The sequence below is a fragment of the Papaver somniferum genome, chromosome 6, assembly GCF_003573695.1.
Source record: "Papaver somniferum cultivar HN1 chromosome 6, ASM357369v1, whole genome shotgun sequence".
Taxonomy (NCBI): domain Eukaryota; kingdom Viridiplantae; phylum Streptophyta; class Magnoliopsida; order Ranunculales; family Papaveraceae; genus Papaver; species Papaver somniferum.
The window spans coordinates 104245414-104268232 of NC_039363.1; the positions used below are offsets into that span (position 1 = coordinate 104245414).

The 22819-nt window shown below is 35.0% G+C and overlaps 2 protein-coding genes across 2 annotated transcripts; one reads left to right on the plus strand and one right to left on the minus strand.

Moving 5' to 3' along the window:
* The first annotated feature begins 1960 nt into the window (after positions 1-1960).
* On the plus strand, positions 1961-2749 carry LOC113291237. Its single transcript, XM_026540794.1, has one exon. The coding sequence runs from the start codon at positions 1961-1963 to the stop codon at positions 2747-2749; it is 789 nt and encodes a 262-aa protein (XP_026396579.1).
* A 17120-nt stretch (positions 2750-19869) lies between these two features.
* Positions 19870-22549, minus strand: LOC113288678 (abscisic acid 8'-hydroxylase 4-like). The gene is made up of 9 exons (XM_026537796.1): positions 22225-22549; positions 21686-22019; positions 21449-21604; positions 21140-21347; positions 20913-20992; positions 20752-20832; positions 20484-20669; positions 20257-20381; positions 19870-20181 (listed from the first exon to the last, which is right to left on the minus strand). Exons 1-9 carry the CDS (start codon positions 22473-22475, stop codon positions 20142-20144), a joined length of 1461 nt encoding a protein of 486 aa, XP_026393581.1. The 5' UTR covers positions 22476-22549; the 3' UTR covers positions 19870-20141.
* Between the last annotated feature and the right edge of the window lie 270 nt (positions 22550-22819).

The following is a 22819-nucleotide window of genomic DNA, read 5'->3' on the forward strand; positions in this document are numbered from 1 at the left end:
CCGTAAAATTTAGTATTAAGTTAATAAGTTTCATCTAACTTTGTACCGAAAGATGAAATATAAGATATTCAGCTAGGTTTCTACATTTTAATATACGCTAGCTAATGGTTAAAAAATGCTTGTGAGGTTAGTTGGTCTAAAATTTAAATCCATCTTGTACACACAAGACAATCAAGAATTTACTAGTTAATGACTTTACAAAACAGTAAACAGATCAACTTTGAGATTATCAACAAGTGATTATAAAAGATAATCTAGAAACTTAGGCAGTGGATGATTGAAAGAAAACATAATGGAAAAGGTTATCAAAAAACCTAGCCAGCCTAGCTAATGGGAATACCGTAGGTTCTGAAAGGTTGCGTTATTCACATACATGTATCTGATTTGTGAACATTTTTTACCTTTTACAAGAATCACTTTGATTGATCCCCAAATAAAACCTAGAGATTTCCATTAGAGGCACCTTTATTGGTGAATTAGCTTTAATTAATTCTTCCTTTTTATCTTCTTTTCTTCTTTTCTCTGTAGGTAATCATGATTCTTGAATTAGGCGTGCAGCTGAAATTAAAACATTTACCTAACCCTAATCACTTGTTAATCATTCATGGAAGATTTCATGGAAGTTTCATTAATGACATTATTTGTCAGATTTATACACGAGCATTTTGGCTTAGCAGGCCCTCCTCTCATCAAAAGAAAACACAAGAGAACACGTAAAGGGGGGAGTTGATATAGTTCGATTGTGTGCCTTTGTGGTCGCGTGTCTGAGATAAGAGTGTGTCAGACTCGATGAAACCATTGATAACCCTAATGAGAGACCATGTCAATATCACCTTTGATTCTGGGCCGGAAAGACCTCGTTGATTCCCAAGATAAGGTGCTGCTGCTGCCTTAGCAACTTTCTTTCTTGATTGATTCTTTCTCTACACCGTACGTGCATGATCGTACCCATCTGACAACTCACGTGGAAGAACTTGTAAAAACTTGTTAGCAGTATTTTGAACGTTCATGTGCAATTGTGCATGCATTAATTGATAGTTTCATACCTAATACACACGGTTGGAGTGTTTGAATATTTCCTCATCATGCACAGATTTGTGATGACAATCATCAACATGAACGGGCAATATAGAATCAATCATCCATATTTCAAAAAATTATAGAGGAATAATTGATGTGTAAAATTTATTTCAATCCTACCTACAAACAGTAGGCAGCTGATGAGGAATCAAGGAATACTACTAGCTAGATGGATTAATGGATGAACTTACCGCGTAAACTTTATATAAAAAAAGCAAGAGATTACACGCATCAAAATATATATGGATGAGCTAATGGAATTTGATCCATTTGAAATGGGATGATTCCAAACATACAGAACAAACTCACAGAAGCCACTAGCATATGTATCCTGGCTGTATAGCGCTCAAAATATAGTTTTTCTCTCTAGAACTATCAAATCAATCATGATAACTCAATCACATTTGTTAGTTACATAATTTTCTTCAACTTGGTAAAAGATATTTTAACCAACCAAATAGATAGACAATTTCTCGAGGAATCATCAAAGAGACTAGTAAAACATTTCCTGTCGTACATTTAGAAGTGGGCACGTATATACCCTCTCCACGGGACTCCAAATAATAACAATAAATATTTCAAAAGTTTCAAGCCTACATGTTGTATACGTGGAAGCATCATTTAATGAATTATTTTTATTTAATTAATTAATGATAGAATTTTCACAAGTCTATAAAAGGAGAACCTATTCTACCCAAATTTTCAGTTTCTAATCACTCACTCTAACTGAAACAATTAGTTTCCTCTTCTCATTTTTCTCTAAGAACCCATTTCAAATCTCTCTCTAATTCCTCTTCCCTCCTCCCTCTTGAATTTCTTGCAGAATTCTAAATATCTGTTTTGCTTAAACTTGATTAGTTATCAAGATATTATCAAGATCATGGAGTTTGTGGATAATGTGAAAATGGAGAAAGCAAATGCAGTGAAAAGATACGATCAATTACAGAAGATCGGAAACTTCTTCAGGATTTTCGAGATATGTGTAGTTCTGGTCTTACTTTCATGGTTCTCAACTAGATTACCAAACGTAATTCAAATCTTGGGGCATTACTTTCAGCAATTCTGTATCATTTTAGTAAGTCCTCGATTTGTATTCTTCTTGGGTAATGCAATCATTTTAACACTTTTTATCAAGTCCGGTAAAATATCAAGCAATGATGATTCTTCAGTAAACAGTGGTGGAGATCATATTTATGATGAGTTCATCAAGAAAAGTAACGAAACAAACCAGAAAATTCAGAAAAACATTCACTTTTCTCCTAAAGAAGAGATTGTGTATGAAGATAAACAAACAGTATATGAAGAGAAGAAGAACTATACAGTTCCTTCTTCTGATACTACATATGTATCTTCAACGACCGCCATGAACACGAACACAAAGATGACGAAGAAGATGAACAAGTCTAAGGATACAAAATTCAGGAGAACTCAGTCTGGGATTCCCAAAGGTGTTTCAAATACTGAGAACCCTATTAATAAAAGTGAGTTACGACGATCAGTGACTGAGAAATGCCGAAGACCAAACCCACTGGCTGCTGTCGAGGAATCAGTAGAAGTGGATTATGAGCAAGAGATGAGTAATGAAGAGTTCCAGAGGACTATAGAGGAGTTCATAGCGAAACAGAGACTATTTCGTAGAGAAGAATCAATGGCTATTGTTCTTCAGTGATATAATATGTCTATTAATTAGTGGTTAATTTAATTAATCAACGGTATTTTTAAGAGATTAGAGTTTTTCTTAAGTACTGTGGTAGTGAAAAGAAGAAATTAAATTTCTTTTAAGTTCGCTCACTTTTTCATGGGTCTTTAATGATCTGGATTATGATGTACATACAGTTGTTAAATATCACGAGAGAAAGGAAGAAACAGGGGCAATTGAATTCTCACTTTTGCTCTCTCACCTTTACATTTTATCATCTCTTTTTCGCTTTATTTTTATTTTTCCCAGCAAAATATCAAAATATACACAAATTTCTTTTACTTTATTGGCATTCCACTTGACAAATAGAAGAGGAGAAAAGAAAAAATCAAGTCTAATTTCCCTAAACACTTCATTGGCATTCCACTTGCCGAAAGCTGCCTCCATCCCTGATTGTGGTCAAGGGGAATTCTACTCGATAAAATTTATTCGCATTTCCTGGAACATATGCCTAGAGTAATATACTTTTGCGTGCAAGAATTGTACCTGATGGCACCATAATTTTCAAACTTGTATTTGGATGTTTTTCGTTTATTTAAAAAAGTTTAGTAGGAAGGAATTTATTCTGAATTCCTTTATGAGGTGTATATGCTTTTTAATTGAGTGGTTCTCTTCCATTGTCTTCTCTTTTCTGCTCTCATATAACATGAAAGTGATGAAACCGATCAGTATGGGAAATAAAGAAGCATTTCAATGACTTAAATTACCTGTTCTGTTGGATACCTATATCTTCTCCATCCGTACTAAAACAGTTATGGTTGAATTTGATTTGACCGTGACAAAAATAAGTTAAGGTTAGGGTCAATTGTTGGCGAGTTTGCGGATCAAAATTTATCAAAGTTAGACCGCCAGTAGTTGTTCTGTTTCCAGTGACTGACTGACTAGTGAGTATACCAACCGACTAGTGAGTAGTAGCTGCACTAGCTACTACTCTAATTAGTGATTGCTGGTTGGAATCATAATTTGCCACGGCCGTACGTTTTCTTTTCCTTATATATACTGGAGTTATTCTTAATTCCATTGTTTTTCTTTTATATATAAAATTCGTAATTTATTGAGTTAAATTGAACTGATAGTCAGCGGTGAAGTCTTAATGTTTTTTTTTTCCTTTTTTCTTCTTCTCCTCTTTTTCTTCAATAAAGAGATAAGCCTCGTATATTATAGATAAAACCGACTGAAAATCAGAATCGATATATAAGTGATCAAGGATCAGATTACAATCATCAAAGTTATGGGGACTCCATGTATTCCTGACTTCTACTGTTCCAACTATCCCTAAAGACCAACTAAGTAATAATATCATAAAAAGCCAAAATTTGTTTGAAACAAATCAAATTTGCACTTTTCAGTGAAGCAACAGTGGGATCTTCCGAAAGATCTAATCAAGAGTTTTTGGTTAAACGAATGTTTTCATTCTCTTGATTTAACCAAGGATCTTTAATCTCATGTGTAAAAGAGTATCAATAACAGCAACCTAAGTAACAATAACAGTAACACGGGTCTTCTGGAGTGGTCGAAATTGTTCTAAATCATTATTGGAGTCTCAGTATCTTTGTTGTTGCAGATGATGAGTCTGGTAGAGGAGTTATGGAAGTCGTTGTTGATTGAGTTTTCCTTGAAGTAGTTTCTATCCACGTAAAAATAGTTTTTCTTATGGAGGAGATCTACAGTTGAATCAGCAAAAACTTATTGTTTTAACACTAGCTATCAGCTTGAGTCATTAAAAAACAAACTTGCAAGATTTGAAGAACACAACTACAAAATTACTTCCAACGTGATACGCTAATAAAAAGTTACTGAAAATTAAAACACAAAAATCTAGGAACTAAGATTGAACTAACTAAATCAAGGTAATAAGTAAGAAGAGATGATGGATGAAGATCTGATCTACTTAGATATGCTCGTAAGGAGCAATCTGAGCAGAGTTTAAGCAGCTATGGGTATTCTGATCCCAAGTTTTTAGAAGAGATAGTGCTTCAAGTTTCAAAGTTGTTATTTTGTAGGCAGTTTCATTCTGTTTTTTTTTAATCTGGAGTAAGTTTAGGTTTTACTCGAAAAAGAGACAAGCCTCATATACTAATAGATAACACCGATTCAATACCAAAAATGATACAAGAATAAATTGTAGGATCATATTGCAATCATCAAAGCTGTGGAGACTCCATTAATTCATGACTAAATATTCTGCAAACATCCGTAACAACTCAATTAGTATTAGCAACATAACTACTTTAAAAGGTTAAAGTTGTTTTAAACAAAGCAGATTTGCGCTCAGCAAAAACGATGTAGCGGGATCTTTAAAAAGATCCAACTAAGGGTTCGTAATCTCTTGAATAAAATAATAACATTAACATAAGTGACAACAACACTATCCCAAGTCTTCTGATTCGGTGTGAATCGGTATCTGAACCTTTGTGTCGTCGTTTTTTAGTTATTAGTGAGTTTGTTGATAGAGTTTTTGATGATGTAGTTGTTAAACAAGTTTTTATTAATGTCGATGTTGTTTCCATTTTTGCAAAGGACTTGTTCTTCTGAAAAGAATCAACCACAATTGTTAGTACTTGTCCACCAATTTTTAACTTGAATCACCATTATAAAAACAAAAACTTGCAAGATTTGAAGAACACAACAAGAAAATTGACTCCCAACAAATAACCATAGTTGATAACTTAAAAAAAAAATAACTCGAAATTACAATTCAACTAACTAACCTAGGTCAGAAGTATAAGAGAGGATGATGAAAATTTGATCTGCGCAGGCCTGCTCTTTTATGGTGGCACTACAGTTAAGAACTTTAAAAATCTTACGTTTGATGTTTACGTCAAGTATGACATACTATAAAAAAACTCTAACAGTTCTTGCAGGAAAAATAATAAGCAGGAACATATATATCCAATATAACCAAAGGATTAAATTAAAATGGATTTTGATGCTTTTTTCGATAAAGTACTAAGATAGCAGGGGACGATCTAATAGTCATGTATGATGCAGGTAGATTATTAGAGTCCATAAGAACTTTTATAAAGTTAGAGATCATGAGCATGTTGAAGCGCTAACAATGCTTAAAGATGCTAAGGTGGTAAGGAAAAGAAAAGGATATAAGAATGTGCTTCCGAAAGGAGATTGTACATTCGTGATAGAAATTGTTGCTTCGGATTTTGGAAATGAAAAGTTGGAGGATCAGAATATCCTAGATGATATTCAAAGTAGCTATGGTTCTGAGATGTTCTCATGTAGTAAGGTTTTGTAATGACACTGCGGATTCTCTTGCGAAGCATGCTAAAATTCTAAATCAGTATAATGTATAGAAGTATATCCCCAAGTTGTATTAATTCTTTCCTCATCGAGGATAGTGGAGTCTTGCAACACATTTGCTATCTTACTGAATTTGTGTTTTCGATAAAAAAAAAGGTTTATTAAACAAGAATGTATATGTCCTGGATAAGGCTTTTTCTGATCTTGAGTCAAGATTCAAGGTTCAATCCTTGTCACGTCAAGTTTATTCAGCATCCAAGTTCCACGATAATTCAAGGTTGAACCAAATTAGCGCCATGTATTTTGCCACGAAGCGTCAAATAGTTTGGTGCAGAAAATTGGAGCCGTTAGATTTTAAATTTTAAAAAAAATCTAATGATTAATAATAAAGGCGCCTAATGATTAGGCACAAATAACATAACCATTAATTTTTACATTCTGAAAACAATATTTAAGGGCTCAAGTTTAAAAGGCCAAATAATATGCGGCGCCAAACCATTTGCCGCTGCATAGTTGATTCCAGACGGCATTCAAGCAAACGCTTGAACGCCATGTTGAATCTAGTTTTTCGGCGACGATTTTGACGTTGAATGTTGAATTTTGGGAGTCCATAATCGATTTACACTGTTAAGTCAATTGGACCAATATTAAACCCATCAAGGGTTGAATTAGGTTTATATTTTCCTTGGATTAAGGGCAACATTTTTGGACTAAAGTTTCTCTCTTTAGTTTGGAAACTTCTGTTTAACCCCATCAATTAAGAATTGGATTATGGGGTTGTTGAGGTAGAAATTAAACTTTGTTTGCCAAGGACATTTAGTTTACTTATAAAGGCATGGTCACTACTCAAATTAAATTTCCAAAGTTTCCACTACCATTTCTCTTTCTGAACTAACCAAATCCTTCAAAGTTCATATAAGGCATGTCAATATCCTCTCCTCCTTTCCTTTTTCTCCTCCTTTAATTTTTGGTTCTAAATTTCATTATTTATTTCTCATTGATTAGTTTTTTTCCTAACTATATCTATATGATCCATAAGTTTGTATGGATTAAGGGGCCCATAATCAATTTTTAGGGAGAAAAGTCTTGGGGTGTCCTAACAAAAGAGCTTTTGGTTGTTAGTCGCCAAACATAAATATGTCTTTGGTTGTACTGGTATCTTATTTTTAGTATATGTTTGTTAGAGGTTAGCTAGAAAATTAATGTCAAATTATGCTGTGGTATGAGGATTTGCCATGTTTTTATTCACTATGAGGTTGGCTATGTTTTTTCCTCTTGGAGAGACATAGACATTTTCATGCAAGACTACAGCATAATCTTGTTTTGCACTTGGTATTTCCAAACTCCAACCCTGTTAAAATCGGCTTGAAGATTTAAACTTCATATCCACTTTAACATTAACTTCTTTCCAAATCATTTTATGTTTCTCTGTTTTACAAAACCACAATGGCGTTGCCAAATTCCATAGAATTACCAAATTCATATAAAACAAAATAATCTTCGAAATAACTTGAATTTTCATATTTACAAAATTAACATTCCCATATAAGATTTGGTAACCAGCCTTTTTTTCTTCGTAAAATAATAACAAATAAATATATTAGCTAATGGACCATTCAAACCTTTTTTTAGTGGCAGGATGGGTGTCAAACTGTCAATCTAGTACTAATCTAACGCTTCCTACAAGAAAAGAAGCGTCTTAATCTTATACAGAAAAAAAGAAGGCACGCGCATATACTGACTGTATTAAATTTGAGTGGGATGGATATAATTTGTTGTCATTCCAATGCCCCAGATTATCAACCTAGCTTATCTTAAGATCTAACATGTCTCTGTTCTTTCATTTCTTTTATTAGTTCAATTTAACAACTGGAATTATTGTTGTTCTACTTGTAACCTGTGTGGCTGTGTACTTGTATGGAAAGTGCAAGTGTGGATAAATAAATGATTTAACAGGCAGAAAAGCAAAATGATTCCCCAATTAATAAAAAGGCTTGTCTCCGTGGGGTTGGTTCTCGCTTTAATATTTGACTCTTTTTGCTACTGAACTACTGTTTTGCTGTTTGATTGTTGCTCCCACCTAACTGAAAATGAAATAGACCACTCAGTATAACTATAATACTTTCCCCTCTATATCCATTCCAATTATTATTCTTAAACTTGTTTAATCTAAATTTTGAGCAACTGATCTAATTTGTTAACTTAAACATGTACAATAACCTAAGTTTTGTTGTACTTGTAGGGTTCAGGACAAGAGTTTGGTCTCGACCTCGGATTCTTTTTAGTATAAAGAAAAAATAAAATAAATCTAATATTAGTGTAGTGGTTTTAATTTTAGAGAATCAGAACCTTAATTTCAATTTTATTTGTTTAAATTAGTTTTGTGATGGAATTGTTGCCCTACTCGAAAGCTAAACAAACCATGTTTTACACAATCGACCGATTTTGTGACAAGAGAACTCCAAGTTTAATCGAAAAGATTTTCATGTAATATGGTATATGGACTACAATAATAATACTGTTGGGCAGTCAAATATGGAATGAGTTAGATGGTAACAACAAAATCAGGATCATCTAATAAGGTCGTTGATCGCCATATCAAATGATCTTGATTCATATTCTCCCTGGGATGCAACATATTTGATTCACGTACGAATTTATATAAAACGCATGCAAATTCAAAAATGGACTTCAACTTCAGTATAATGTCTGCTTGGGTATCTTGAGGCGGGAAATGAACTAATAGTACAAATAAAAAAGTCTGGTCCACGGAGTCACGGACTCCACTCAAGCAAGTCATGAGCTAATTTAGAAGGCCTACTACATCTGCCATCACATTCTTAAAAATTTTATGAGGATGCAAATTATTAAAATAACCTATTATAGGGGGCGAGTTTTATTAGAGTGGCGTCAGTGGGATAATAATGTCCCTCTAGTTCATTAGGAAATGTCCTATAGGGGCTGTAAATTGTCTAGGTTACCCTTTCCATTTTTTAACTTAAATCAAAGCTAAATTGAAAATTTGTTTTCTTTTTCCTTCTCTTTTCCGCCTCCCATCAACCGTAACCTCCATTAAAACTCAAAATTTCATCGTCTTCGATTAATTGACGATTCGAAAATTAATCAAGTGTAGTGTAATGACTTATATGAGATATGTTTTGAAAAACTCAGTTACGATTTGGTTTATTTTGTTCGATTTAAGTTTAATTTCTATCAACAATTAGGGTTTTAGATGAAAATTGAAATTCAAATTTCTGGGTTTATGTGAGTTACGGTTGATTTTAACTCAATTACGAACCGTAACTGGAGATTCTGATGTTGTTACGGTTGGTAATTGAACTATTAACAACCGTATGTTCTTATATCTGAGAATTTTCTTCAGTTACCTTTTTTTTTCAACCATAAGTGAACTTACAGTTGATGTCGATACCAGAATTACGAACCGTAAATAACCCTGGAACCCAGAGTTCATAAAGGTCACCAATTACGGTTCATAACTAAAATTCAAGATGAACCGTAAATACTGTTACGGTTGGTAACTATTTTAGTTTACGAACCGTAACTAAGTTACGCTTCGTCTCGAGCGTTTGGTTACCAACCGTAACTGGTTTTACGATTGGGTTTTCCCAAATTTAACCAGTTACGGTTGGTAGTTCATCTTTTACGAACCGTAATTAAGATTTACGGTTGTTAATAGTTCTGAAAATGTAAAAAAATGGATTTTTTTTTAACTCTAAAATCTGATTTTATTTTAATTTAGAGTTAATTGAAGTGAAACTTAATCATTAACACTAAACTAGATTATCAACACTAAACTATGTAAGGGTTAATTAGTCATTTTTGGATAAGGGGCACTTCAAATTGCCATGTAATGACCCTTTTTTATCCTATTATCCACCGCCCCTCTACCAAAATCTGCCGCCCCTATAACAGGATTGTTATTAAAAACAAAGTTCCACGTTCGTTAATACGTGTTTCTACCAAGCCAAATGGATTGCATTTAATATATTTTTCTTAAGTCTTAGTTTAGGCTTTGGAAGGAGCATAATAACTTTATTACTTCAGTGAAAATTACCTATTTGACGATTATACCGATCATTTTTATTTCTTTTTTGGTAAAATAACCAGGCTAAATTGGGGCCTGTATCACTTAATTTGGGACTATAGCTAGATGACAAAAAGGTCATTAGAAATAACCTTCACACCATCCCTTATCAAAATAATTACCCAAGTACCTATTTTATCCCTGATTAATTAATCTTATTAGGGGTTAATTATGTTTTGGTGTGAGATTAACTAATGTTAGAGAGTTCTTCAAAACATCAAATTTTTTCGTAAACAATACTCAGAATCGGTTTACGTTCATGCACTTGTAAACCGATTCTGGATTGGTGTTTCAAATTAACTGAGGACATTTATAATCGGTTAACGTTGCCATATATGTAGTCCGATTTTAATAATCGGATTTTACATATTACATATATAAACCGATTGTTTCCTTTAATACGATTTTTTTTTTCATTCATTCCATTATTAGTAGGATGCATTTAGCACATGCATCAAGCCTTTAAACCCCTAGGAGACCCTAGTGGACGAGTTATAGTCTCGTGAGGGTTTACATAGAGGTTTATCCACAAAACCTATACAAAAACTTCTAAAGCCATCAATCTTCCTCCGAAGACGATACACGATACATGAAGTCCGCGTCATCCTCCGGGATTTTTTCTACCAAGAAGTGATAGCTTGCATCGAATGTGAATGCTTCCCTCTTTTCCTCCAAGTAGCGCGCTTTCACGACTTCGTGCTACAAAAACACAAAAACAAACTTACGTTTGTTAGTGGTGTTTCATTGGAAGATAAAACAACATGGTTTACATAAAATAAACCACAAAAATACTTACAAATTGTTCAATGGACAAGTTGAAGGGCCGAGTGTTAAAAATCCGAGGTTGGATAACTAAATAAGAAAGCATCGCATTTTCGATGACTAGGTGCCTATCATGGACTTGTTGAACACTTCTTCCATTAGGATTTCCAAATTCTTGGCTAAATTTGTTGTGTACCCTAGCCCAAAAGGTTACAGAATCCACCCTTACGGAGGACTGACGTCTAACTCGAGTTTCCGCGTACCATGCTTTGGAGATTGCCAAATCTTCGTTTGAATCAAATGATGCAATTTCTTGTATGTGGAGGTATGAAATGAGTAGTTGTGAAGTATATGGAGTGAGAGGGAATAAGATGATCAATTTTGGGGCAAATGGGATCCAAGGGTGAGGTCTCTATTTATAAAGAAAGTCCCTAACAACTATTTTTCTGGAAAACGTGAAATAATTTGGCATAATCGGTCTTCTAGAAGGTATGTATAACCCATTCTGTTTTTCAAGCTAGAATCGGGTCACATATGAAGATATAAAAACCGATTCCTGGTGTTTTAATGTCACAAGAAATCGGTATATATATGTTCATATGTGACCCGATTCTAGCTTGAAAAACATACAGGAGAAATAACTTGCATAATCGGTTTATGTTGGCATATCGAGTAGCCCGATTGTTGGCATGTCAGGCAAGAATTATTGAGCAACAACACATAATTATGATTAAAATTTCAAGTGCATTAATTTCAACACAGAGATCATCCAAAATACAAAGCTTAAAAGAGTGTTAAGAACTTAAACAACCACAAGTCTTATAAACCTAAACTTTTAATATCTAAAGATTAAACGTAAAAACTTAAACAACAGGAGCACCGACATCAGCAGCAGTAGCACCATCGGGAGCATTTGCAGCACCACCATCAGCAGGAACAACATCACCAGCATCAGCACCATCAGGAGCAGCAGCTTGTGCTTGAGCCATTTGTTCCCACATACCTTCCATTTCTGCATGGAGCTCCCTCTCAGCTGAAATCATGTTTCTCCTCATCCTAGTGAACCTCATGACCTCATAAAGCTCCTCCAGTGCAAGCTTGTCAATCAATGCGAGGGATTGTTCAAGATTGGTCTCACGCGCCATAAGAAAACTTATAGAGGCTTCTTTATGGCACTCGTTGTGGTTTCCTAAGAATGTCATCCAATGTGAGCTCTCGAGAGTAAAACTATAGGTGTCCGAAGTCTATATCTATATAAAAAAAAATTAGTTAAGAATCGTTACATAATTAAACATATGTAATCTGATTCTGACTACAAAAACATACATGAGTGTGAAACATTGGTAATCGGTTTATGAGATACATATATAAAATCCGATTATGAAAGGAATCTGAAGAGCCAAACATAATCGGTAAATTATCAGGCACATAAAACCCGATTATGGGATGTCATAATTAAAGAAAAAAATGTATCCAGAATAGGATTATTCTAAAGCACTTACAAACCGATTCTGGTGATGTATTTTCATATTTCGTTTCTAACCCTAAAATTGGCTGATGTTAATCATCATATAAACCGATTACTGTGCATGCTCTTCATGGCGGAAACCAAAACCCATAATCGGTTTATTCGATATGTCAATAAACCGATTCTGGATGTAATCAGAGATTTTGATTTTCGAAAATTGAAGATTTAAACATGTAAATCAATCAAGAAATGCAAATCATAGAATGGGTTGACGGAGATTTACCTTTTTCTTGGTTGGATCGAAGATCTTGGAGGAGAGGATCAACAAAAAATTTGATTAGGGTTTTGAGAATTTGGAAAGATTATGATGAAAATAGAAAGTTTTTTTAGGTTTAGTTTTTTTTCTTTTTGGATTTATTGAAAATAGAAAGATTAGTATTTATATGAGATTGTTTTAGGAATTAATGTGGGGGTAAATTAGTATTTTTTAAAAGTTTGAGTGCCTAGAGTAATTTGGTGGTGTGAGAATGAAAATTTGATAGGCCCCAATTAAATCCTATAGGCCCCAATTTAGCCATGCAAAATAAAATACGTTCACACCTTTAGCCATTGGAGAGAACACTCTTAGCAAATAAACAAAAGAGCAGGAACGAGCCACAACAAAGCAGAATAACAGAAGATTGGAAATGCAAAAAATAGAATAATGTTTGAATTTCATCTTCTTCTTATTTATACTGATGCAAGTAGAATTCTTTTTTCTTTTTGAAAGAAAAACATGAAAGATTTTCATTAAGCTCAAAAGCCAACCAAAGGCATTACATCACTATTCTTTCACTTTTTAATCTAGACTCGACACACTGAGGGAGTTCAGAAATCCATTTCCTAGTACAATTATTATTTCTGGAAAACTTAGCAAGTAGATCAACTACTTGGTTACACTTTCTATTTCTAAAACAAACTTGAACATTCCCTAGACACTTAACTAGATGTTGACAATATCTGATAATATTGGCATCCTCCCATTTTGTAGTAATCTGAGGACCCCTGACGCTTTCCATAACTTATTTGTTGTCTCCTTCCACTATGACCTGCTGAATCTGCAACTGAACAATCCACTGAAGAGCTTTAAGCACTGCCACTTCTTCAGCTTGGGCGACATCTCTGACTCTTTCTACCAGTGTCCAGTCCCTGTAAAATCTCTTATGATTAGAGAAATACCAGCAATATTATGATTAGGTAAAATAAAAGCATCAATGTTGATTTTTAATTTTCCTCTAGGAGGGGGACACCATCTATTATTGTCTCTACTAGCTTCATTTCTGCCTATCATGCTTCTATCAACTTGGACTATACTTTCTGACTGATTTATGTGGATTTTATTCTCAGTGCAGTAAGTTAGAATCCTGTGTTTTAGGCTTGAGATGGAACATCTGCTGTTATTAAAAATGAGCTCACATCTGGATTTCCATATGAACCACATAGTAACAGTAATTAGATTAACTATTGTTTTCCTTCTGAAGCAAATATTATTGTTAGAGTTGCTCCAGCTTCTTAGCCATTGTTGTATGTCATTGATGCTATCAATCTGTTGGCCAATCTGAGGAGCAACAACATTCCAAACATCTCTGGCATAATTGTATTTGAGCAGCAGGTGGGTGATATTTTCTTCTTCATCATTACATATTTGGCAGTTGACTTGATGATTTTGATTGTGTCTGGCAAGTCTTTCATTCACATGAACTATATCATGAGCCACTTTCCATAAGAAAATTGACATTTATGTGGAATCTGCAGATGCCATAAGCTCATCCAAAACTTTGCTTCCTCCTCTTTGTTAACCATACTTTGATTTTACTGACAGAGAATTGCATTTTATGTGGAGTTAACTGTAAATTGACCATTTCTAGTTAGAGACCAAACCATTTCAACTTCTTGCTGCATTGAAGGTTTTATGTGACTGATTTTCTCTATATGATCTTGAGTAAAGTAATTTTGAAGAAGATCCAAATTCCATCTTTGAGTATGAATATCAATTAACTCATTGACTTTCATGTAGTATGGATATTCTTCATAGTTAGAGAAATTTTGTTGCACTTGTACTGCTGTGTATCCTTCAATCCAATTATCTCTGAAAGCATAAACTGTCTTCCCATTCCCAATCTGCCAAATATGAAATTGTTTCACCCAATTGATTTCAGTGCTTATACTTCTCCAAATATCATTCCCTTTACTTGAAACATCTTCTTGAAGAATATCTTCATTTTTAAAATGTTTAGCTTTAAGAACTTCCACCCATTTCTTGTTCTTTTCTTGTATCATCCTCCAAGCCAGTTTAGTAACCATTGCTTCATTGAAAACTTGCAGATTTTTAAAACCCAGCCCTCCCCATCTTTTTGGTATATTCATACTCTCCCAAGACTTTAAGAATCCTCCTTTTCCTTGTTTTATATTCCACCAATATCTTCTCTGCATTGCTTCAAGATCATTTATGTTTTTCTTAGGTAACATGAAGCAGCTCATCTGAAATTGAGCCATAGAGTTTGTAACATCTTGGATTTGTGTGCTTCTTCCAGCTTGATTTGTGAAACCAGCTTGCCACTGAATCAGTCTTCTCTGCATTTTCTCCTTTATGCTTTTGAAAGAGTTGGATTTCTTTCTTTCTATTAATAGATTTATTCCCAAATATTTTTCTTCCAAAGGCATAACATTCATATTCATAGTATTGCAGATTTGTTGCTTTATTTCATCCTCGATCCTTTTATTAAAATATATGCTTGATTTGCTGAGATTCACCATTTGACCAGAGGCTTTGCAGAACTTGTTGATGATATCCTTAAGATTGTTTATGGAGCTCATTTTGGCAGAGGAGAATAGAATGCAGTCATCTGCAAAGAACAAGTGAGATATTGGACGACTTCCTTTAGCAGGATATATAATGGAGTAATGTCTTTGCTATCTACTGAAGCTTGGATCATTCTGCTTAGACCTTCCATGCAAGTGATGAAGATATATGGAGATAGGCTGTCACCCTGTCTTAATCCTCTTGTAGGATGAATAGTTTTAATTGGAGAACCATTGAGAAGAATTGATATGCTTGTTGTAGATATGCATTGATTGACCAATTGACACCATTTCTCAGAGAAGCGTAGTCTTCTGAAGATGTTAATGATGAAATTCCACTCCATTCTGTCAAAAGCCTTTGACATGTCCAGCTTTATTGCAACAGCTCCATTGCTATTTTTTGTGGTTTTCATGTATTCAACTACTTCATGAGCAATGACAGTGTTGTCTATGATATTTCTTCCTGGAACATATGCTGCTTGCCAAGGGGAGATGATTTTTTGAAGCATGGGTTTCAATATGTTTGTCATGATCTTGGATATAATTTTGTAAGATATGTTGCATACACTTATTGGTCTGAAGTCAGAAGGGTTTTGAACACAATTATTTTTTGGTATGAGGGTTTGAAAAGTATGATTGAGCTCTTTTAGCAGTTTACCATTCTTGAAGTATTCCTGCACTATTTTTATAACATCTCATCCCACCACTTCCCAATTTTGCTGGTAAAAACCTGCTTGAAAACCATCTGGCCCTGGTGCTGACCAAGCTCTTATTTGGAAGACATTGCTCTTGATTTCTTGTTCATCTGGGATAACAGTTAACTCCTTGTTCTCAGCTTCAGTGATACATGGAGTAATGAGATTTAATATTTCATGATCATCCTCAATTAAGTTAGAAGTAGCAATCTCTTGGAAGTGTGCTTTGAGGATGACATCAATTTCTTCTCTAGTGTCTTTCCATTCCCCTTGCTTGTTTTTGAGAGCATCAATTTGGTTGCACCTTCTTCTGTAACTAGCTTGAGCATGAAAACTTTTAGAATTTCTATTTTGAAACTTGATGGTGCTTTCTCTGGACTGTTGGTAAGCTATTCTATTTTTAATTTCATATAGATTCTTCAGCTGTTGTTTGAGCCTTTGATGTTCTTGATTGTTTATAATTTGCTGGTTCAAGCATTGTTGAGTTTGTTCTTGAGCCTCCTTGATCTTCCTATCTGTGTCTCCATATTCCTTTATTTTCCACTCTTTGAGTCATTCTTGACAGATCTGACCTTGCTGGTGAATTTGAAAGCTTCAGTTCCTTGAGCATTACTACTCCAACTTCTCTTGATCTCTTCCTTACAAGTTTTATTTGTTAACCAGTGTTCATAAAATCTGTAAGGTTTGCTCAGATTTTCAGATTGTGGGTTAGTGATTTGAAGAATTGGAGCATGATCAGAGCCAGAGGGTATGAGATTTTTTAAAGTGGCATTTGGGTGAAGGTTCATCCAGTTGGGAAGGCAAACAACTCTGTCCAGTCTAGATATGACTTGATTCAGTTGATCTCTATGGTTTGACCATGTGAAAGGGCATCCTGAGAATGGTATATCCATGAGGGCTAAAGAAGTAATAGTGTTAACAACTATAAGATGGGATTTAGTAGGGTTAATGTAATAGCTTCATCTTTCATTGCTGTATAATGTGGAGTTGAAATTACCCATGATAACCCAAGGCATACTCAAATTTCTTCCCATTTCTTGTATGAAGCTCCATTGAACCTGTCTATCATTATTATAAGTGGAACTATATAGACATGTTAGGAACCATTCTTTGTTAGATTCAGGATTAGTAATAATAACATTCACCATAAATTTAGAGCTATGAATAAATTCCAGGTTCATGCCATCTTTCCAAAGTAAAGCTAGACCACCCACTCTAATTCTATCTTCATTGCACCAAACATTGTGATACTTCATTTGTTTTAAGATAAAAGAAGCTTTTTCGATTGTTGACTTGGTTTCAGATAGAAAAATTATGTCTGGGTTGTAATTGAAAATGCAATTTTTTAGATGGTCTCTAGTGAGTTTGTTTCCTAGCCCTTGAATGTTCCAGGCTAATATTTTCATATTTGGTTGTGTATACAAGCAACTTTTACTAAAGAATTGAATATTAATCTGAAACTTTAAATAAAGATGGTTTAGGAAATTTACCATTGAGCTTCATTGTCCTGCTGCAACACCTTGGTTGTTGTTAATATATTTGTCCCAGTCACCTTCTTTTTGAACTTCCATCTGGGGATCATTATGCATTTGCTGCTGACTAGATTCCCCTTCTTCATATCTCTCAGTCATCTGGTTGGAGCTAACCCTTGAAGTTTCACCTTCTCTAGTTCTTTTGAACCTTCTGAAAATTCCACTCCTGCTTCCTAGAACTCTATCTCTCTGGGAAGTATCATTTGAATTCTCATCCACTTGCTCTGGTTCATGGTACACTGAATGGCAGTATTGGCCATCTTCAGGTCTGACAAACAACACCATATTAGCTCTTCTGTTTTTGTTATTCTTCTTTGGAGAGATTCTCGTTGGGGCATCCTCAATGTTCCAATATTCATTCTCGTTAGTATAAATTTTGGGCAAAGGATCCGAGTCACGCTCTGCAACTCGGCGATCAACTCACCAATTTTTTTCACCATTAATGTGATTCAATCAGATTGCATGTTAAATTTTCAAAGAAATCTAGTTACCTTTTGAAGAGTTAATGCTTCCTGCTGTTGATTAAAGGGACACCCTTACCCGTAAAACCTTTTTTTTCAATTTAAAACTTTGATTCCCTCTCCTTCTGTCTTCTTCTTTTAACTTTTCTCTTTAACTTTGCTTTATGGCTTACAGGTTCTGATTCCATTTGAGCTTTCTTGTCTTGTTTAAGACCTTGGAGTTGTTGTTGCAGACGTTTGTCCCAGTACAGAGAGTTTTCTCGTCCCAATGGATACTTTGAAGAATCCGTCATCTCGAATAAAGTCAGGTCAGAATGAAATTGCAGTTCCCTCTTCTTGTTGGATGAAATTTGTCAAAACGATTATGAACGATTGTGCACGTTTCAATCCAATTCAAACACGTAGAAGGATGAGAATCTTAAAACCTCCTATAAATTCCATGAATAACAAACTGATTCTCATCATCAACTACCTCTGAATTTTAAATCTTCTACTTGTCTACTTACTCATGGCTTCAGAAGATGTTAATAACCTAGCAAACCAATTAGATGGTGCTTCAATTGATTCGGGGGAAGACATTAGGCATGTCATCAATATTGCTCAAATTGATCCAAGCCTTGTTCTCCAGAGAAATGGTACCAGCATTATTGGAAAAGTCATTACCCATGAAACAATGAGCAGAGGTTTTGTTGAAAAACAACTGAAATTGATGTGGAGAAACAATATTGGAAACTATGAGCTCAGAAAGAAAAGTAAAAATATTTTTACTGTCACCTTTGAATCCAAGGAAGACTGGAGCTGGGTTCTCTCTGAAGCTCCCTGGTGTATTGATGGGTATCTATGGATCATAAAACCATGGAACCCAACTCCAAACTTCAGGGATATGGATTTTGACAAACAACAATTATGGGTCATCTTCAAAGACCTCCTTGAAGAGTTTATAAATGTGTTTGTGGGTAACGAAATGGGGAAGATGCTAGGAGAAGTCAAAGAGCTTGATCCTGAAGATGCTAAGCCAGTCGACTCCAATGATGTAGGAGCCTTAATTGAAATTGACATCTCCAAGTCACTCATTAGAGGTGTCCTGTCTCAAAATGCAGCTGATTGCACTCAGTGGGTAACTTACTATTACCAGAAGCAGCCACATCAACTCTGTCCAGCATGCTTCATCATTGACCACAACAAGGATGAGTGCAGAGACAAAGCAAAAGATGTGAGAGATTTATCTCAGAAAATTGTCAGATTCCTTGACAGAATTCCTTATGATATGACAAGGAATGAATGGATGCAAGTAGAATTCAAAATCAAAATTATAAAATCATCAATCCCACACTTTAGCAGTTCCAACTTCTAATAATAGAGCTCAGCTCAGGCATTAACAAGTACATTATTGGTTGAAATAAAAGAAGAAGAAAAGAGACAGAATCTACCTACTAGATATTTTAAGTTAAAATAAAACAAACAGAGGCAGGATGAACCACATCAATTAATATAATAAATTGTGTGTCTGTCTATGTATGCCAGATTTCATACCTTACAAAAACAGGTGTGCATTATACTGTTGGATGGTTGGATAGATTTGTTCAGAGACAATAATGCCAATTACAACACATTTCTGTAATTTTGTACTACATGTATGATTTGGGATTTCTTGTTTGGATTTTTGGTTTAATGAGGGAGGGGACACATAAATGAACTTATTAAGTACTTGCAAACAATAAATCCATCCATTAGGTTTGATAGATAGCAGTAGTGCACGAATGTACCTAGAGATTTGGCTAGAAGAACAAGAGGAAAGTCACTCTGTTTTGGTATCTTTTAAGTTTTGTCCTTAGACTCCTAGGCCCTAGCCATCATCTATCCAGAAAGCTAGGCCATTAATTGTGGTGTCAATCAATTTCCTTCATGGTTCACCCCTATTTCCCTTCATTTTCCTTTCCATCTCCAATGATCTGGAAATTTGTTTGTTTCTTAATTAATATTTTAGTTTCTCATAATTTAACACGTACAAATGATGATGATTGATCGGTGCAGTTGTACAAGTACAACGGTAAGAATTGTGTTTAGCCGGAATTACTAGGAGAAGTGCCTCCCGGCAAAGGGATTTTACAGTTTCAAACAAGACTATCAAACCAAAAGAGCTCAAACTAATTTTAAGCAAGTACACTGTAGTTTCCTCGTGTTGTGCATTAAATAGATGTCACTTGAATTGGACATCCACTTTTTAATCTCGAGAACATTGCCTACTTTTCAAGATTTGGATCTGAGTCGATAACTTCCCACCTGTTTATTCAAAATCACATATCAGCCATTTCCATTAAGGCCCATATGTCCAAGATGGCCCAAAAATTAGGTTACCTGTAAGTTGTGATCAGACGGTGTAGGAAGACGATCATCATAGATTTAGCAAGATTCATCCCAAGGCATGTCCTTCCTCCTGTCCCGAACGCCAAGAAGCTATACGGCATCAAAAGATGATGTTCCTGTTTTACATGGTAAAACAATTGCTTAAACCCAGGGGTCCACAAAGAGTTCAGAAGAGGAGGAGAATTGTACCAAAATGCAAACTGGACAACTCTACTCACATCAAACCTTGATGGATTGAACCTAGTGGCGTCATTGTAGACCGCTGAATCCAGATGTATTGATTTTGCATCAATATTAACCATCCATCCCTTCTTTATAATGAAACCTTCAATGTGAGTGTCTTTGAGGGCCACCCTTGGAAGCCAGGGTACTATTGATACCATTCTTAAAGTCTCTTTAACAACCTTCAAAAATTAACAATCATTTCAATGATAAACATTTCCATTTCATTTTTCACGTCAATATATTCTTGAGAATTATTATTACCTTGGAAGCCAAAGACATTTCATTCAGGTTTTCGAGTGTAAGAGGAGATGATCCCGGTGGTGCTAACTTGATTTGCTGATCCTGATTCATTAGAACGGTTAATACGACGACTCGGGCAGTCATCCATTTAATTTGGCAAAGTCGTGGTAGTATATATTTACCCTTAAAACATCTTGAAGATCTTGATTCTCATCTAGGTACTTCACCATCCAAGTCATTGCACTTGCTGTTGTTACCTGACCTGCATTAGTTTTACTGTTAAAGGCGCAGCAATAAGCGGCATAAGCCACGTAACATCTTCCTAGGCCAAATAGTATAAAATTGCCTAGGCCCATGAACATTTTCTCCCACTCTTACAAGGTGAGAAAATTCATTTTGGTTATAATACCAGCAATGATCATAGTCAAGATGTTGTCTTGTATTTGAGCAGCACTCATATTCATCACTTGTGTATGATTACTAGCATCATCTGATAATGATCCGGGGATCAGCGACTGTAACAAATCTTGATAACAATGTTGTGTTTCCTTGGTTGCTGTTTTTGTCCTCCTTTCTTTTATTATCTTCTTTATCTCATCCATGAATCTTTTTCTTGCCTGTATTTTTAACATTAAGGACAAAAAGTAAAAACAGTGCGATAAAATTTTTGCGTTTGTAAACGGGCTGCTTTAATACATTGGTTGAGGTCTCATTGTACCTTGAGGCCATTGTAGAATCTAGTCCCAGGTAACTTGAGAGGAAACGCCAACATTGCTTCACAAACTATACCAACTTCCTTGCAAAGCATATCCACTAATTCTCCATCCGCATCGTCTAAACTAAAGATCATTTTACACATTGCCTTAAAGGTTATCTGCAACAATAACACAAATAAGACCGATTTATCGAATTAAACTCTGGCTGATTGATTTTAGCAAATTTTGGAAATGCAAACCTTAAGAGCTTCCTCGAATACAATCACATTAGTATCTCTTTGTGCCCAGTCTGCCAGAGTGTTAATAATGGACTCATCAAATTGTTTGATAAAAGAAGAGATAAAAGATGTGGAGCCGAGGTTAGTCCCTAGACTGCTCCTGAGGAACCGGTGTTGTTCTTGAGTTGCACTGAGTAATAAGCTATGTTCTCCAATCAATTGTGCTATTGATCTTAGATATCTTTTGTTGAAATTCACAAAATCACTTCCAAGAACTGCTTTTGCGCATTCAGTACTACCTGACAGGAACACATGCGTGTCCCCAAAAATGTTGGTTTTGAAACACTTCCCATGCCTGTTTATAAGATGTGCAATCAGAAGCATAAGAGATATGCCCTTGTTGGTCTGTAGCGATTTAGTGTATGAATCTATTGGAACTTGTCAACTAACCAGGCCTAGTGAGTGCAAGCTAATCATACGGGTTCGTTCCGGTTACATGTGAGCAGGCCTTGGCATTGCATAAAAGAACAATGAAGAAAAGTATGGTAAAGGTAAATTACCTGAGTCGTCGAGAGAGAACGAAATCATAGAACCCCTTGGTGCTATTATTAGCTGATAAGAACTGTATGGTTTCGCCAATAAAAGGGAATCCTAAGCTACCTGGAGGAGTTTGAGCGGTAGATGCAACCGGCTTACGGTGATGATAAAATAAGATTATCTTAGCAATTTGAATCAACAATAACACTACGATTAGTAATGAAAGTAAGTAGATGAGGAAATAAAATGGAACTTGAATAGGATCACCACCCATTCTCAAAACTCAAATGTTTCTAGTTTCAATTTCTAACGCAATTTTCAAGTGCATTTAGCTAAACAATAATTCCCCCCTCCCTATAAATAGCTATTTGAATCTAGATATTTAGCATCAGAATCATTACATAATTTGATAGTGGTGGAAGTGGACGCATGTATGATTAGGGGTTTTAAGTTTTGTCAAGACAGGCCATGATTGTCTCTTTCACTATTTCATTTCTCGTTAGTCTTTTTTCCCATGGCACTCCACCACTACTGAACTTTTTCATTAAGTGATGTCTTCTCCCCAATAATACATGTCTCCCATTTCAGATCCCTTTATGCATCACATTTCCCATGCCT